This window comes from Cucumis sativus, chromosome 2 (assembly GCF_000004075.3).
Source record: "Cucumis sativus cultivar 9930 chromosome 2, Cucumber_9930_V3, whole genome shotgun sequence".
In the NCBI taxonomy this organism is placed as follows: domain Eukaryota; kingdom Viridiplantae; phylum Streptophyta; class Magnoliopsida; order Cucurbitales; family Cucurbitaceae; genus Cucumis; species Cucumis sativus.
The window spans coordinates 3,232,316-3,248,801 of record NC_026656.2 but is presented as its reverse complement, the minus strand read 5'-3'; the positions used below and the strand labels follow the sequence as shown (position 1 = coordinate 3,248,801).

The 16,486-nt window shown below is 31.8% G+C and overlaps 1 protein-coding gene across 2 annotated transcripts; it reads right to left on the bottom strand.

Moving 5' to 3' along the window:
* Window positions 1-8,463: 8,463 nt before the first annotated feature.
* Window positions 8,464-14,522, bottom strand: LOC101212079 (cell cycle checkpoint control protein RAD9A). Of its 2 annotated transcripts, XR_004214284.1 has the most exons (12): window positions 14,303-14,522; window positions 13,096-13,215; window positions 12,883-12,991; window positions 12,333-12,584; window positions 12,069-12,181; window positions 11,753-11,817; window positions 11,217-11,479; window positions 10,928-11,081; window positions 10,213-10,253; window positions 9,966-10,109; window positions 8,908-9,091; window positions 8,464-8,713 (listed from the first exon to the last, which is right to left on the bottom strand). XR_004214284.1 is itself a non-coding variant. In XM_004144735.3 (11 exons), exons 1-10 carry the CDS (start codon window positions 14,405-14,407, stop codon window positions 9,970-9,972), a joined length of 1,362 nt encoding a protein of 453 aa, XP_004144783.1. In that variant the 5' UTR covers window positions 14,408-14,522; the 3' UTR covers window positions 8,552-9,091; window positions 9,966-9,969. The 2 variants fall into 2 exon arrangements, 1 of the variants encoding a protein (XP_004144783.1); XM_004144735.3 differs by having other exon boundaries at window positions 8,552-9,091.
* Window positions 14,523-16,486: the final 1,964 nt, after the last annotated feature.

Below are 16,486 nucleotides of genomic sequence, written 5' to 3'. Positions count from 1 at the left end.
AAAATTTTTAAATAATCATAAATATAGCAAAAGCTATCAATAATAGGCTTTATAACCAATATATCTCTACCAACAATATAGTTTCTTACTTCAAGAGCAAAATTTGCACTTTTGTATAATAAAAAATTAACACACAACTATTTAGGCATAGTTTGATAAACATTTTTTTTATATATATATATTTTTTAAATTAGGTCGATTTCCCCTCAACTCCTTACAATAATTTGCATATTTCTTAAACACAGTCATTGAATTGTTAGCAATCTCCAAAAATAAAAACAAGATTAATCTTTTTCAAATTTTAACAAAAATAAAAACAAGATTAATCTTTTTCAAATTTTAACTTGATTTTTAAATATCGGTAAAAAATAGATTTTTAAAAAAATAGCAATAAATATAAAAGTGAAACGAGCTGTGTGTATAAGCTTAAATTTAAAAATAAAAAATCAAATGATTATCAAACAACCGAACCCGAACCCGAACCCAAAGAGTAGTAGCTAGCATATGATGATTTAACATATCTAAATAATAAAGGAATGAGTAGGTCTAGAAGTGTAGATGTTGATGAAGAAACCAATAAATTTGATCAACCATATGTACATAATACATTACAAACCAACCATATTTTAGGGTCCCTACCACATTATTTTATTACATAACACTATGATCAACTTCAACCAACATTATTCACTTATCCATTATAAGTCTATGTCTATTTGAATAAATATTTTAGACCATAACTAATAGACACCATTAAGTATTTTTACGTTATAAATATATTATATATATACATACATATAAGAGTTCAATTGAATTGGCTAGAAATTAGAATGTGAAACAAAATGAATTCCATCTCTCTAGCAATCTAAATTGTCATTTGAAATTCACTTCAAGGATATCATAATATTGTATCATAAGTATTTGCAATAGTTTAACCCGAGAATACTAATTTTGAGACTAAGACCCAAAAAAAAATGATAATTTCGAGAGCCTTCGTCGTACATGAAAGTCGTGTCAAACTCACTTTGACTACATGTAAAAACGACCCTAAACAAGACGACCGAGAAAAGAGGACCTTCAATGCCTTTTTGTTTATAGACAAGGAACATAGAGAAAAAGAGAGATGCTTATAAGTGACGAATCGTACAGCTTCTAGTTGTAAAAGGAATCACAATGTGCAACAGTTAGGTGGACTGCTAGGCTGTCATGGCCCCCCCAACCATTAATTAACTTAGTCATGAACCAACCAAACAAAACATTACATGAAAAAAAAAAGAGAGAAATAGATTCTCCCCTGAGCATACAACAACGAACAGATCCCAGCAGAATAAGTTAAATGTGTTGTGTAATCTATTTGAATCAAAATCAAAAAGATTATGCAGCAGATTCAAATCCTACAGGATGTAATGTCTAAGATCTGAAAAGGGCTATAAAGAATTAGGGTTGCTTCCTCCTTTCTTCCCTTGTTTTCGAGATCGATCAACATAGCCTTCTCAAAACGTTCTTGTATTAGATCTGAACTGAACTTAAGGAGGGGGAAAGGGAAAGGATAAGGAGATATTGTTTTGTAAGCTATCATACGATCAGTTGGTAGAGTTTGGTTGGTAAAGTAGGAAATAGTAGCTGTCAAATATGGTGGCGCTTTCATCTCTACAACCTATCATGTTCAAGTAAGGTCGTGTGAGGTTTTCTAATTTTGGATTTTCTTTCTTCAGAAATATTCCTAACCCATGGTTTATATACATATACATAACTGACATCTAAACTATGAAAAAGGGGAAATGGGAAATTGGCATGTCAAAATCATACCAAACTCAAAAAAGATATAATATCCATCCAACATCTAGCTTTCTTCCTCAGCGTGTCAAATCAAACAACAAACAGGACATCACAACCACTTCTCAAATCTCAGCCAAATTCAATTCCCTTCACCAAGAAGCCTAATCATACCCTCAATTATTTGGGACTCTCATTTGTATTCAAGAGGGCACACTTTTAACTTTAAAATCTCCACCTTTCAAGTCTTAACAATTCAGAAAAACATATCTTTACCTTTACTCAAATAGATAGATCATAGATGTATATAGTTTCCAATCCACATAATGTACAACTCCACTGATCTCATAAAACAACCAACCAAAAATTAGTGTAGTAGAAGAACATTCAACATCCTACATAGATGGCCACCACGACACCACTGAGTTTGAAACCGTTGCCCGAAAACATTCAAGACCCAGAAGAAGTTATACATATAGAATGCATAATCATCATCGGTAACGTACTCAAACTAAGTAGACCACAATCAATTGACAGATATATACATATCCTAATAATGCAGGATGGGTTTAAAGTAAAATACATAACCTAAACAGTATAGCTCATTCAAGAGCACCAAAAATGAAAATGGCAGTATGCTTTCTCCTAGAATTTTTTTTCTCTAAATACTTTCCCTAAAGAGTTCAAGATTCTTTGCCGCAAATATAAGATGAAAGAGAAACAGAAAACAAGAAAATGGAAAGAAATGACCATGTGAAGTTCATCTAAACCCAAAAACAAGACCCGAAACACAATCATTGAGATTTTCTAGGAGAGAACTATACTCAAAATAACAATCAATTCATCCTCATGATTCTCCCTAATTTCAACTAATTACAGTCTGTTTTCTTCCTCATTTTCTTTGCCGATTCCTCCTTTTCCCTTCCATGGAAAAAGGAACAGAAAGAAGGATGAACAATCAAGCCACTAAAAGACTACCAAATTATTGAGCAGAGATATATAATTAATTAACACACGACAACTTTCAACACTTACAACAACAAGAACGACACTATATGATCAATATCCCCTTTTTCAATTTGTATAACAATCAAAGCCAATAGCCATATCAAAGAAAAGATAAAGAAAGGGGGGAAAAAGATCAATGAACATTGAAAAGGAGAGAGGGATTATTAAACAAAGAGTACAAACAAATTACTCAACTCCTGCACCTCGTAATGGCGTTGCATCCACGGCTATAGGGATTGGCCTGAGCTCCGGGCTGACAATTGTAATAAGATGCACCACGTCTTGAGCACGGCACGTTGTTCCTTCGTAGAGCGCCGTAGCTGATGTACTGGCTAGTTGCCAAGATACGGCGGTTGATTTCTGAATCAAATTCGAACTCCTCTCCCCCGAAACACTCCGCTATGGAGCCCTTACAGGTAGATTGATTAGGAATCCATGCAAGACTGTGTTGGATCCCTAGACCGGCGTGGACGGTGGTTGAGGAACAGCTGAAGATAAGAAACACGGCGGCGCAGATCAGGAAGAAGGTCGGAGAATTGAATCCGGCCATTGCCATGCAAGAAAAAGGTCGTAGTTTGTCTGACTTCGTTTGTCAGTGTATTGTAGTCAGAATTGAGAGTTTATTCAGCTCCGGCGGTGGCTCCGGCGAATCGTCGGTGGGTTGTGCTTCGTCTCTTTGCTTTTGAAGTTCACAGTGTGAAGAAGGAGAATTGAAAGACTTATTTAGAACGTGGTCTATAAACATGCCCTTTATTTTGTTACTTAATTACGAATATGCCATTCTTTGAGATTCCTTTTTTTGGAAACGTCATGGAGAAATAACAAAACAACCACTCCCACTAAATAATACCAATTTCTCGAAAATTAAATCTCTTTCAAAACGCCGACGTTTTATGGTGAATCCCCATATTTTGTTGCAATTTTGCACACTAATTTGTCACCAATAACCAAAAAAAATAAAAAATATTACGACAATAGTCACTATATTTTTCAAATTGAAAAAGTAGCAAATTTAAAAGTCGATAACATTTTGACAGTCATATGATATCACTAATTTTGTCATATTTACAATATTTAAAAATAGGTGTCGTGAACTATTTTTTTCTAAATATCTTTGTTATTTAATACATTATTTCTTTATAAATATTATTTATTATTGTTTCTTGTTTAAATATAATCAAGACTTAGAAGAGTGGCTTTTTGTTACTAAAATACCATTATGGTTCTTGTAGTTTCAATTGTTTAATATTTTAGAAAACTCAAACGATTGTCCTACAGAACAGAGAACCTTGCATTGGGGTGCTTGACTGATCGTAAATATTTTACAATCAAGTTTGTAATTGTCTAGAAAAAGCGTTAAAAAGCAAGTTATTCAACTTATTGTTTTCTACTAACTTAACTATCATTTCAAATAATTAACCCAACCATCAATGAACTAAAGCATGTTATTGACTAGATAGACAGATGCTAGGTCATAATTTGTCTACTACAACAAACCCTAGGAATTGACCTTGATAAATTTCAGAAACTAACCTATACGGCTATTTTAACCATTCTTATACTGTTAATCTTAAAGAAAGAAAAATTAAATCTTTGAATTCACGATTAAGAATTAAACAATTGTCCTACACAACAAAGAACCTTGCACCAAGAACGTTTAATCTACCATCAACATTTTGGCAATCAAATTTGTAACCATCTAGAGAGATCAGTGCTAAAAAACAAAATATTCAAGTTGTTTTCTACTAACCTAACTATCCTTTCGAATAATTAATTCAACTGTTACTAACTTAGTACAATTGTTACAAATGACCCAAAACACACTATTGATCACTACATAAACAAATATCAGGTCACAATTCGTCTACGGCAACAAACCCTAGTTCTTGACCTTCATGAAGTTCGAAAACTTACCGATACGACCTTCTTAGTCACTCTTATATTCTTGATGGAGATTAAGAACAATGTTGAGATTAGTAATTAGGATAATAGATAACCACCTTCCAATGGCAATTTAGTAACTAAAACATGATTGGGAGGGTATTAGAGACATTTTGAGTTCCACCGAACACATCATGTAGTTGACCTGCTGTCTTCCTTCAATGGTTGGTGAGAACAAATTATTTTTTAAAATATAAATAAATACAAACTTATTAATTATTAATTATTTGATAAGAAAGAAAAAAAAAAGGGAAAACAAAGGGAATTGTTTTTTAAAAGTCCGTCAAAGAATCTGTTACCCGAAACGCGTTTATTCCATTCTTTTCTTTTCTTTTTTCCTTTCCGACTCTTTTTTTCACCAAACTTCCCACCAATTACTCCGTTCTCTCCGTCACCGTCAAATCCCAACTATTGTGTGTATATATTTTTTATTTATACATATTTATGAAAGTTGGTTTCTTTATTGTTCTTCACATAATTGTGAATGTAATACAAATTATACAAATTACATTTAAAGGAAGATTTTATTTATGAGGCTAACACAATAGCTTAATTGAAATTGAAAAGAAATTGAACCAACCAATTTAATTTAAGTGTGGTATAAACGTATATTTTAATGAGTTTTTAGTTCATTATATTTTGAATTTTGTTTTCAAGAATAAAGCAATTTCGTAAAAGTGAAAGACTTAAAATTTTAAATTGCAACTTATATAAAAAGTTTGTGGTGTTGTGTAAATTTATTAAAGTTGATTGCATATCAATATAAGTTCAAATTTCTAACTTTATAATATTCCGTGGTGGAAAATAAGTTCCGTTTGATAATTGTTTAGTAAAGATGATAGTTTCAAGAATGATATTTAAACTAATATGTAGTACAAGAATAAAATAATTACATATATGACAAAAAAAAAAGTAAAAGACGAAAAACACAGGTCTAACACAAAAACTGATAACTATTATCAGGTAATATCACTGAAAGTTATATCATCAATAACTTTCAATTAAAGAAATGTACTATATATTATTATTACTAATAACTTCTACTAGTGATGCTGCTATAAATGATAACTTTCATTTTAATAAATGTGTTATCAACTGCTATCAATAAATTTCATCTTGCTATAAGTGATAACATTCAATTTGAAAAATATGCTATTAAGCAATATCATAAATAAATAGCTCCAATCATTGATGAAGGTCCACCGAAGAGTAAACTTGAAATTCTAAAAAAATCACGATATGATGGGTCAATCTTTTCTATATTTGCAAATGATTCACAATTGTACTACATCTTGATATTGTTTTCCTCGTTGTGCTATTTGTTATATTTTTCAAGTTATAAGCACTATTTTTGCCCACAAGTTTTTTGTTTTGTTGTTTAATGTCTACTCATGCTTATAAGAATCAAGCCAAATTTAAAATAAAAAGTAAAAAAGAACGATTAGGAATTCAAGTACTTTTTTTAACAATGTAAATTCATAATTTTAAAAAAATGAGAGGAAAAAACATAAATTTCAAGGATAAAAAATAAAAGAGTTACCAAATAAATAATGATGTGAAAGAGAGTTTCAAAATTTTGGAAAAGACAAAACTATGAATATGAAGAATAATCATAAAAGACTTTTCCAATATAAACCCATACAAACAAATGACAAAAATGAAACGAAAATGCAAGGAGCAAACACAAAATGTTGTGCCAACTCAACCACAAATAAATTAATAACTTTGAAAAATGAATTCAAATGCTTGGCTAACTAAAAAGTGGAGAAAAATGAGTCATTTGGAATTGAAATTGGTCATCAATTTAATTCGAATGACCTTCCAAACATTATTCTTTGGCTGTCATCTTTCTATTGCAAGCTATACCTTTTGTTTTTCTTCATTCTTTAGTTTATTATCAAATTCAAAAGTTTGTGTTTTATTCTAACGGAAATGGACATTGACAAGCCAAGAATATATTAACTTTTTCTTAGAGGGTGTATATAACATGAATATAATTATGTTGAGTAATAGAAAGTCACAAAAAAACAAATTTTAATTTTACAATTAGGGAATTTTGAACCAACATTTATCATAACTTAGCACCCTTCCAACACTTAGATGCTCCTCTCATTTTATCTCCTATGACTTAAACCTATAACAATTGTTTTTTATAGTCTTATCCTTTATGGGTTAAAAAGGCACAATACGGCTAAACTTTGAGTTTTGTTTCGTTTTGATTGTGTTTTTAGTCTTTGAATTATACCTAGTAACTACTTGACTTTTAGTTTTTAAAAATTAGACTTATTTACTCTCAATTTCTTATAGAGTTTTCTTACATAAAAAAAAGTTTTCAAAACCAAGCTTGATATTTTTGTATATATCTATAGAAAGTTGACAACAAGAGATGTGGGAGAGATGTTTAGACTCAATTTTTCAACACATATCTAATTTCTAGTAATTCAGATTACATTTTAACTCTCTAAACAAGTCTTAAATGACTACCAAATAGAATATTCTTCTTTACCCTTGATTTTAAAATTATTCCAAGCAGATGTCTTTTCTAGTATGATAAAGAATAGAATTGATGTGACAAATGATGAGTAGCAATTAGTTGTATGTTTTATTTTATTATTTACAACTATACAGAAAGTAAAGATAGTTGTTACTATTTATTCCATCTCATAAATCCATGTGAACGATGTAAATAATATCATAAATGACCATTAATTTTTACATTACCTGCCACATCATTTTTTTTAAAATTTTCATAGAAAAAAATTGTCACATGGAACTTTTTCAAAATACAAAATTCAAAGTTCAATCATGAAAAGAAAAAAAAAATTCAAAGTTTAGTGCATAATTCAAATAGTGGGTATCTTTTATAGTTTGAACCCATTTCAAAATCAAACTTAACAAAACTATTTACACCAACCTAAGTATATGTGTGAGAATTGAAAAAGTAACAAATTTAATAGAATATTTATAAAATATAACAAATTTTAAAATTCTATTAATAAATGCCTAACATTAATAGACAGAAATTAAAATTTATTGATATATATATACATACGCTCCATTTTCAAATTTTAGAACTACCAATTTTTGTTTTCTTTTTTAAAAAAATTGTGGCAAAATTTTGAAATAAAATAAATTTTAGAAACAAAAAAACAAAATCATTATCATTGTCATCATGGAGGTTGCCATCTCCCATACATACACAAGCATGACTACTATGGATAACTTTTTTCCATTACCATAAATGCATATAAACATTAAATTATTGAGGATGAATTGTGGCATGTTCCTGTACAAGCTTTTTTTTCTTTTGGAGTATTATTTCCTCTGGAAGCTAAATATAGTTTTTTTAAATATTCTTTCTTCCCCCACATCATCTGTAGGACTCCAATTTTCTTAAAATCTAACAACCCACTCTTCTGCCTTTGGATTATTTTCTTTTCTTATAGGGTTTATTTTCAAATATTTATTTCCTAAGATCATTTAACCATTGATTTCTAATTTGAATTTTCTAGAAAGAAAAGAAAAGTTTAAGTTACCAAAATAATATTTTTTAACCATATTCAAAAGTGTAATAAGTGTGACTTAAGAAACTAACATGAGTACTACTCAATTAATGACCAAAGTTAGATTTTCAAATTACTCCAAGGAATAGAAATCAAATACAAATTGAGTAATTTATAAAGTGAGAATTAAAGGAGAGTTCATTATGCATTTTTGAGGGAGATAATATTTCTAGTATTTGTTGTAATACCCACTACCATCCTTTATAATTTGACCGTCATCAAATGATATATTAAATTTATTCATTTATTCATGGGCCCGCACATTTTTTAAATTTTACTTCTGCGTCAATTAATAAATGGAAAACTTTTCAAAAAGTTCTGAGAGAGAAGGGCTTACTAGGCTTTGCCCCCTCAGTAAAAAGCTTTTGCTCTTTCACCTCACATGAGATTTGAAAACTCCAGCATTCTGGGACTCATCATCATATCTATAAACAACATAGACATTAGAAAATACCTGAAATTAATGCAAATGAACACAGTAACAAAGCAAAGGACCCCAAACCAATAGCTGATTCTGTTCACAACTATATACTAGAACAGTAAAGTGGACTGGATGCTAAAACATTAACAATTTATGACCAGAATGACCCTATGATCAAGCCAAGGATACAGATACCACCAGCTAATTGAGAAAGTTGGCATCTTCTAACCCCCCAGGTTGACATTACATCACACTTTTCACACGAGAGCCGAGCACATGCGGTAGTATCTTCGAGATGTTGGTCCTACTGTTTAACGTCGTACAAGTTTGATATGCCAAAGTTTGAGGAGTAAATCAAGTAGGTTTGTGTTTACGCTGCCATCTGCAGCCAAGCACGCATGAGTAGAGTGTAGAAAGCAGACAACTGGTAATGTGTCAAACAGTATAAAAACGTGATTCAATAATGCAGCGGAAACGGAAACATTGCTCAGCCCGCCTATATATTTCAAAAATATTTATATTCTTTTTCTTCTCAGTATGTTCGAATTTCCATATAAAAAAGAATACTTTTATGATTTAACCTATAGGTTAAATTACAAGAAATGTCCCTAGACTTTGTACTTTATCAAAAATACCCTTAAAACTACCAAAGTTTCAATATAATACCATTAAAACTTTGTAAAACGGTTCAAAATATCATTGGTGTTAGATTTGAATGAAACCATTAGTGTTTTATTTAAAACGATTCAAAACACAATAGGATTTTTGTTCAAGAGTATTTTTAAAGCAAAAATTACTATTTCCATCCAAAACAACATTGAGGGTATTTTTTAACTCTCTTTGAAAGTATATTTTTTAGAAGATTATTAGAAAAAGAAAAAACAAAACCTCTCCAATTAGATAAATAAAAGGACCGGGAAAACAAAAAATAATCCATATGGAAAAAGCACCGTTATAGGAGCTCATAATCTACCTTGAGCACTAAGTGGCAGATAAAGTTTATTATGCCGTTGCTAGGAAAGGTACATATCACACCTCAGACAATAACATGGTTCAGATAATTTCAAAACAAACAGGGACCACAAATTGCTAAATTTACAATCAATGAGCAGTAAAAAAGATATACTAGATGGAAAGAAAAAACAAGAAGGCGCAATATTCAAATTAGATTAATGAGTCAACGAGAAAGAAAGTAGATACAACATGCAATGCAGACAAGAATACATGCAATGTAGACAAAAAATAAAATAAAATACCTTTCTATTGTTCTTCATAGTATGGTGGAGTTGACTGAACACACAATTCGTTGTCGTCCCCGTCGTCGTCGTCGTCGTCTTCTTCATCCACCCAGTTACTGGGGTGATGTTGGGACACAGGAGGACCATTAATATCAGACTTCTCTGAGAGCATCAAGCAGCCGAACAGGAAAATGTTACTACTAGCAGCCGGTGTAACAATATATGCTAGGTTAAGCAAATGACTAATGTGGTATCTACTACTGACCTTGACGTTCTCTTCCCTGATCCCTTCCCATAGAATAGTCACTACATTAATCAGTCAAGTAAACTTGGTCACGTATATCAATCCAAGCACTGGAAAAGGACTCTAAGGTGACCGCAGTTACAAAGTGTAGGTTACAACAGTCACTTAATATGCACCAAGTGAAAACCCTGTGGTTTGTTAATGTTTTGCATACTTTACTCGACTGTTGTCCACTTCTTTGGCTATTGTCTATTAGAATTTCAGTTTAAACTATGCATATACAAGTTCATGTTTTTCTCAGTGTTCACTTCTTCCAATCACTAAATATGTGAAGTTTTTTATTAAACATGAATCACTTTATTTTTTAATACGAATTGCTTTATTTTTCTAATACAGCTAGTGACAGGATGGATATCATTACTCCATTTACAAAACCTTTGTCCAGAGCAAAAAATCAAAAAAGGAAGAAATTTAGTCAGATAGCTAGGCTGAAGACTCTAAATTAGAGTTAGCTCCAAATCACCTTCCCATGCTATGAATATTCTTGAAGGGAAGTAGATGTTCAATCCTAACCGCAAAGATTGTGTCACTGTACCCAATTTTCTCCGTAAACTAATCTTTATTTATTGGTGCAAAATTCATCGGAACAGTAATAGACATCTTCATATAAGAATCATAACCAAAAGATCACTTCAAAACTGATCAATATGGAAACAAGTTGCATTGTAAAGGATACCCAGCACGACCAACTTGGTCATTTTCTTGAGCACACCCAGCTTTTGAAATCTGTATTGTACTAATCCTTTGAATCTCCATCTGCTCGGAAGAACTCAAATTTCTCTCACCTTGTACCTGTCCTTCAGCACCGTTACCACTTCTTGGTGCACTTCCTGAAAATGAGTTGAAGAATGATTCAAAATACAAAACAGTTTATTTCTAAGAAATCGTATCTTGGATGAGAAAGCCAAAGAAAATGTGATGGGGATACAAAAAAACTAGATTTGGGCCTCAATAAAAACAATGACCTGAGAGGTCAGACCACATTCTGGTATGATCAGATGGATGCCCAGAGACATTAGGTCTAGATGTATCTTGCTGTGCTTGTGCTTGTGCTTGGGAGCCAGCTCTGCGATCAGATTCACCATGCACACTAGCAGCTTCTTGTGGAGGCTGTGATTGGTTTCCCGCATGGAGCTGTGATATAAGCATGGTAGCAAGTACAAGTGTAGCATCAAAGTTTGAACTGGAACCATCATCCAGACCAAATTTCGGTGCCATTAGAATTGGCCTGCATCCAAATATGAAATCCTATCACACTAGATAACAAGAGTTAACTTTGTATTTCGTTCAGAACCATAGTTACTAAGTTCTAACCAGAAAATTGAACAAAGTATTATGAAGCTAAGTCAAGCAGTTAGAAGATCATCCGTGGTAATTTAGCACCATTATGATAATTATAAGTCGGAGGTCCTCAACTATTAAGGATTGAGAAAATGCTAAGAAGAAGGTAAAAGAGGAAGCAAAAAGAATAAATAACAAAGAAAAGAGTCGGAGTTCTTACTCCCCAGCTTTCTCAAAATACAGGTGGATGTCAACTTCACAGCCCTCACAAAAAGAAAGAAATGCCTGAAATTTGATGATGAAAGTAGCTTAAAGGAAATGCCTTGACCACAAGTATCCACGAAAGAGCTATGAATTAATAGCTCTTCCTATATATAGTTCCATGTCATCAAAAATAACAACAATAACATCAACTAACCACAGACTACAGAGCATATAGAAGAAATGGCTAGTAGCACCACCAGAGGAGCAGCATTCTCAACTCTATAATGAAAATTGAATGCACAAGGGAGATTCCAGAGGTTAAATCAAAGTACCTTCAATTCTTTTACTCCAAATGTTATGTCCACTGGATCTCCACTGTGAGAATAATGGACAAACTCTTCCATAGGATCTATCCAGAGTTGAGTATGAAGCAGTGCATCATTGTCTGCAGTTAAACAATGAAGCATAACCTAAATTTTGGTATATCCATGAAAAGTATCAAGTTTTCAGGCATCAACATTTAACTTAAGTTTATTGAGAGGGAATTTATAGTATTAAATATTAATTGATCTAGGCTTGCATGTATCATTTTTCACCTTTTGTTGGGTCTATGTAGCTTCTAAGTTCAACAGCCTTTCCTTCAATCTCACTTGCAGCTTCAGAAGGTAACGAAGTTGGTTCTGTTGCAATAACAGTGATCTCCTGCAAGGATGACTGAAAATTAGAGAGTAATCTGTTCAGATCTCGAGGTCTTACAACTAAGTCGCTTGGGAATTGCCTCCTGTCAAGAGACAAGTGTTGTATGTCTGGCTCAATGTTGCAAGAAATAAAGTATGTTTTCTTCATCCCTGCATAACAGATAACATTGGTGTATTTAAAGTTTATTCATCATAAAACCATATGATCTAGTGGTATTAAAAACACAAAAGCATTTCGTAAGACCAATGATCCTTGTAGCTTTAGATGCAATCTACATTTTTAGTTATCAGATGATTTATAATCAATGAAAGTCACATTGGACCAACGTAAGTTAGACATCATTGAGTGACATTTTTAAGTAGTCAGCATCTGCATTTATCAATGATCTTAGATCATTTGAACATGGCTTTACACAAATGTGTGTGTATTCATAAAAACGCAACTGACCGTTGAAACATTCCAAACTCCATCGCACTTTCAATGCATCAGGATCTGGTAACTGCACTTTCAGATGGTCTATACTGACAATTGGTGTTCTGAGAACAGAGCAGACAGCCTGGCATGCCATAATATGTAAGGATTGGAGCGCAGTAAAGTACTGATGGTGAGTGCAATACAACATAAGATCGTGAGTGCAATATAACATAATATCATGCATACCTTCAAAAGAACACTGCACTGCACTTGATTACCAGAAACAGCATAGTGATCAAAAAACCCAGTCTCAAATGTTATAGCTTGATAGGCAGACCGTGATGCATTGAGAGTGTAAAAAGCAAGCTGCACTTGATAGAAAATTAATTGGCTATAAGATTGCTTTTTTCATATATTTGAGCCATGCATGCCCGTGCCAAAACAATTCAACAAGCAAAGCAGGCTTCAAGATTTTAGCTATTTTACAATTTCAAATCGCACAGTTCACTCAATTTTCAGTGACAATAAAAAGTCCTTGTATAGGATAAAGGTTTGGGATATACCGGCTCAATGCTAACTACACTTGCAACTCCTGGCATATCAATGATAAGTTTTTCTGTTTCAAAAAAGAGTTGATATCGAAAATAAAAGCCATGGTTATAAGTTGTTAGGGTTCACGGAGATGACAAAGGAAAAAGAAAGACTGGATGTGTTCATTACTAAAATTCACTGGGTTCTCTTTGGGGGGGGGAGAGAGAGAGAGAGATGAGATCATTTCAAATGGTCAACATCAAATTGTTGAAAGAAGAGGATGAATTGTTTTTTCCACAGGTTTAGGCAGCTGGAAAAGGGAATAGTTTTTTGGCTAAAACTATCTGAGGTGAAGTAGTAGGTCTTTTACAGGAACATATGATTGAGGAGGTTTTTGAATTTCTCAAAGCCTTATTCAAAATAAGTAGGACAAAGGTTTTTTGTGGGGAGGTGAGATGAGTCTTATAAGCTAAGATAGTAGCCTTTGCATCAATCCTAGAGTTTCAATGCGATACCTGTTACCTCCCTTTCACAGATTCCCAGTTCACTAGTAGAAGGAACGGGTATTCCGGCTCGCTTTTCACCAACCAACGACATTTTACATGTTCAAAAGTTATTTTCACTCGAACTCGCTAACCAATGACCACATTCTGCAAACATATGTTACCTATATTGGATACAGAATCACTGGCTAAAATACAATTTCCAGAATCCGTTTAAACAGATACTGATATTCCACCTAATCTTGGACTCGTCAAAACATAGCACTATAATTAACCTTACAAACAACTCAACTGATCGATCAAACTAAATACGTCAGATGCAAAAGATGTGAGAATCGGTGATGAAGTTGTTGTAGGGAAACGGATTCGGAGGGGAAATGGAAAGAACAATGGAGAGCGAATTGAAAAATATGGAATACCTGCGATGGAGAAGCTTGGATGACGAGCTCGTTTCCGATTCGAGCAAGGCATGTGACTGAGCGAGCAAAGGTCTTGAGAGCATTTCCGCTTAAACTAAACTCCATCGTTGTCACACCCTCGCCGTCCGGTGACAGAACGAGAGAAAGCGAGAGGGAATCGCACTGATTTTGTGTTGGCGGGAAGAAGTAAAGAAGACCCCGCGAAGTTTCGAGGTTGGTGAATAATTAATTATGTGTTACTAATAGAATTAATTCTTATGTAATTACGGTAGATATCAAATATTGTAATAAGTATATAACAATATTTCTAAAGTTTTGTAAATTACAAATCTTTTCTATATGGTTTATTGTAGATTATTATAGTTGATAAACTTTCAAATGTTATTTATGTTATATTTACAATCTTTATAAAATGTTGCTATGTATGATAATATTTTGAATCTATCGATTAGATTTAGAATTATCCCTAATATTTTGTTAAATAGTATTGAAGAACTTTTGTACGGATGATTCAAATTTTAACATGAGAACGTAGTTGCACTTGAATGTTAAAAATATAGGTATATGATATTTTGTTAATTCACCTTTTTCTCGTAGGTGTTGTGTTTAATTATTCCAATACAGATTATACAATGTACTTGTTATTGCACGTTGTGGCACCTTCTTGTTCACTCTTCTCCTTCCTCTCTCACACTCGTGCACTTCACACTAAAATAATAAGTTGACATTTGACAATGTACTTGTTATTGCACGCTATGGCACCTCCTTGATCAATCTTCTCCTTCCTCTCTTACACTCGTGCTCATCGTTGACAAATGGTATGTGATGTCATCAATATGTTTTTTTTTTTCATATTTCAAATATACGGATTAAACAACGTATTGAGCGAGGATGTTTTTTGAAGTTTAATAACTTAATTGACATTTAAGTAAATCGTGAATCTCTTAGATATTTTATACGAGATGTTGAAGATATCTATTAAACAATGATATTAATGTTGAATCATTTGATTTACAAATATATTGACCAACTAATTGATGGTTTTATTGTCTATCGTAATACATGTATATATATAGTGTTTGTTACTGCAATATGTGTGTAATTGAAGTTGTTGTATATACGGGTAAAAACAACATGTGTGCATGTATTTACACAATATTCGAGCATATGAACCACTAAAATAAAGTACCGTGATAATTGCAAACTAAAACCAACTAATCAAACTCACATAATTTATGGAAGATTTGAGGTTCGATTTTCATTCTCATAATTGTTGTAATAATAATAAAATAATAATAATAGATAAAGTTAGGTAAAATACATTTGGTTAGTTATCGAATTTTGAAGAATAAGTTATACTGCAACTTCTCATTCATCAAATCCTTAAAATTATGTGCATTTGGTTAATAAGTTTTAAAATATTGTATGGATACTGAGTTTTCCAATAACTATATTTAAATAAGTATTTGGAGTTACTTTTTAAAACGATGGAAAGTCGTTTAGATTATAGAAAACAAATAATTTTAGAGAGACAATACAGTTTGTAAAATTTGTCGTTCTAATTTAAAATGTCATTCAACAATAAGCCTTGAATGGTAATTATTTTGCCTTTTTGTTACCATTCCTACAAATTAATTAAGTCTATAAACACTATATTACTTTTACCTTTAAATTTTGTTATTATTTTGTTACCTACATTTTACCATAGTGTTAGAAAAAGTCAAAATTTGAAAACTATAAATGAATAGCTTTCAAATACTAGTTTTTTTTATAAGACTACGAGAATTCAATAGTTATAGTTAAGAACCATTGTAATAATCATGAAAATATAGGCATAATTTTAAAAAACCAAAAACAAAATATAAAAGCCCTCTTTAGTAACTATTTAACTTTTAAAAAATTATATTGTATTTATTTCTGATTTCTTAAAATAATGTTATTTAAATATAATTGTTGAATTTTTAAGTAATTTAAAAAACATAAACAAGTTTTTAGAAGGGATAATTTTAAAAAGAGAATAATTGACAAATTATTTACGGTCAATAACAAACTTTTAATACAAGCCTAAAGTTTTTTTTTTCTATTTATGTAAATTCCCCTTTTTAAAAATTATTTTGTTTAGTTTTCAAATGTTAGATTGGTCTTTTTAAACCATTGATAAAGTAAACAGTAAATGAAGAATTT

Excerpts from the sequence above, each read along its gene's own strand:
- LOC101212079 (XM_004144735.3), bottom strand. The coding sequence starts at position 14,407 with ATGGAGTTTAGTTTAAGCGGAAATGCTCTCAAGACCTTTGCTCGCTCA. Across the intron at positions 11,818-12,068 it reads TTGGAGTAAAAGAATTGAAG|GCATTTCTTTCTTTTTGTGA; the intron begins GTACTTTGATTT and ends ATCAAATTTCAG. Across the intron at positions 11,480-11,752 it reads TATTTTGAGAAAGCTGGGGA|GCCAATTCTAATGGCACCGA; the intron begins GTAAGAACTCCG and ends ATTTGGATGCAG.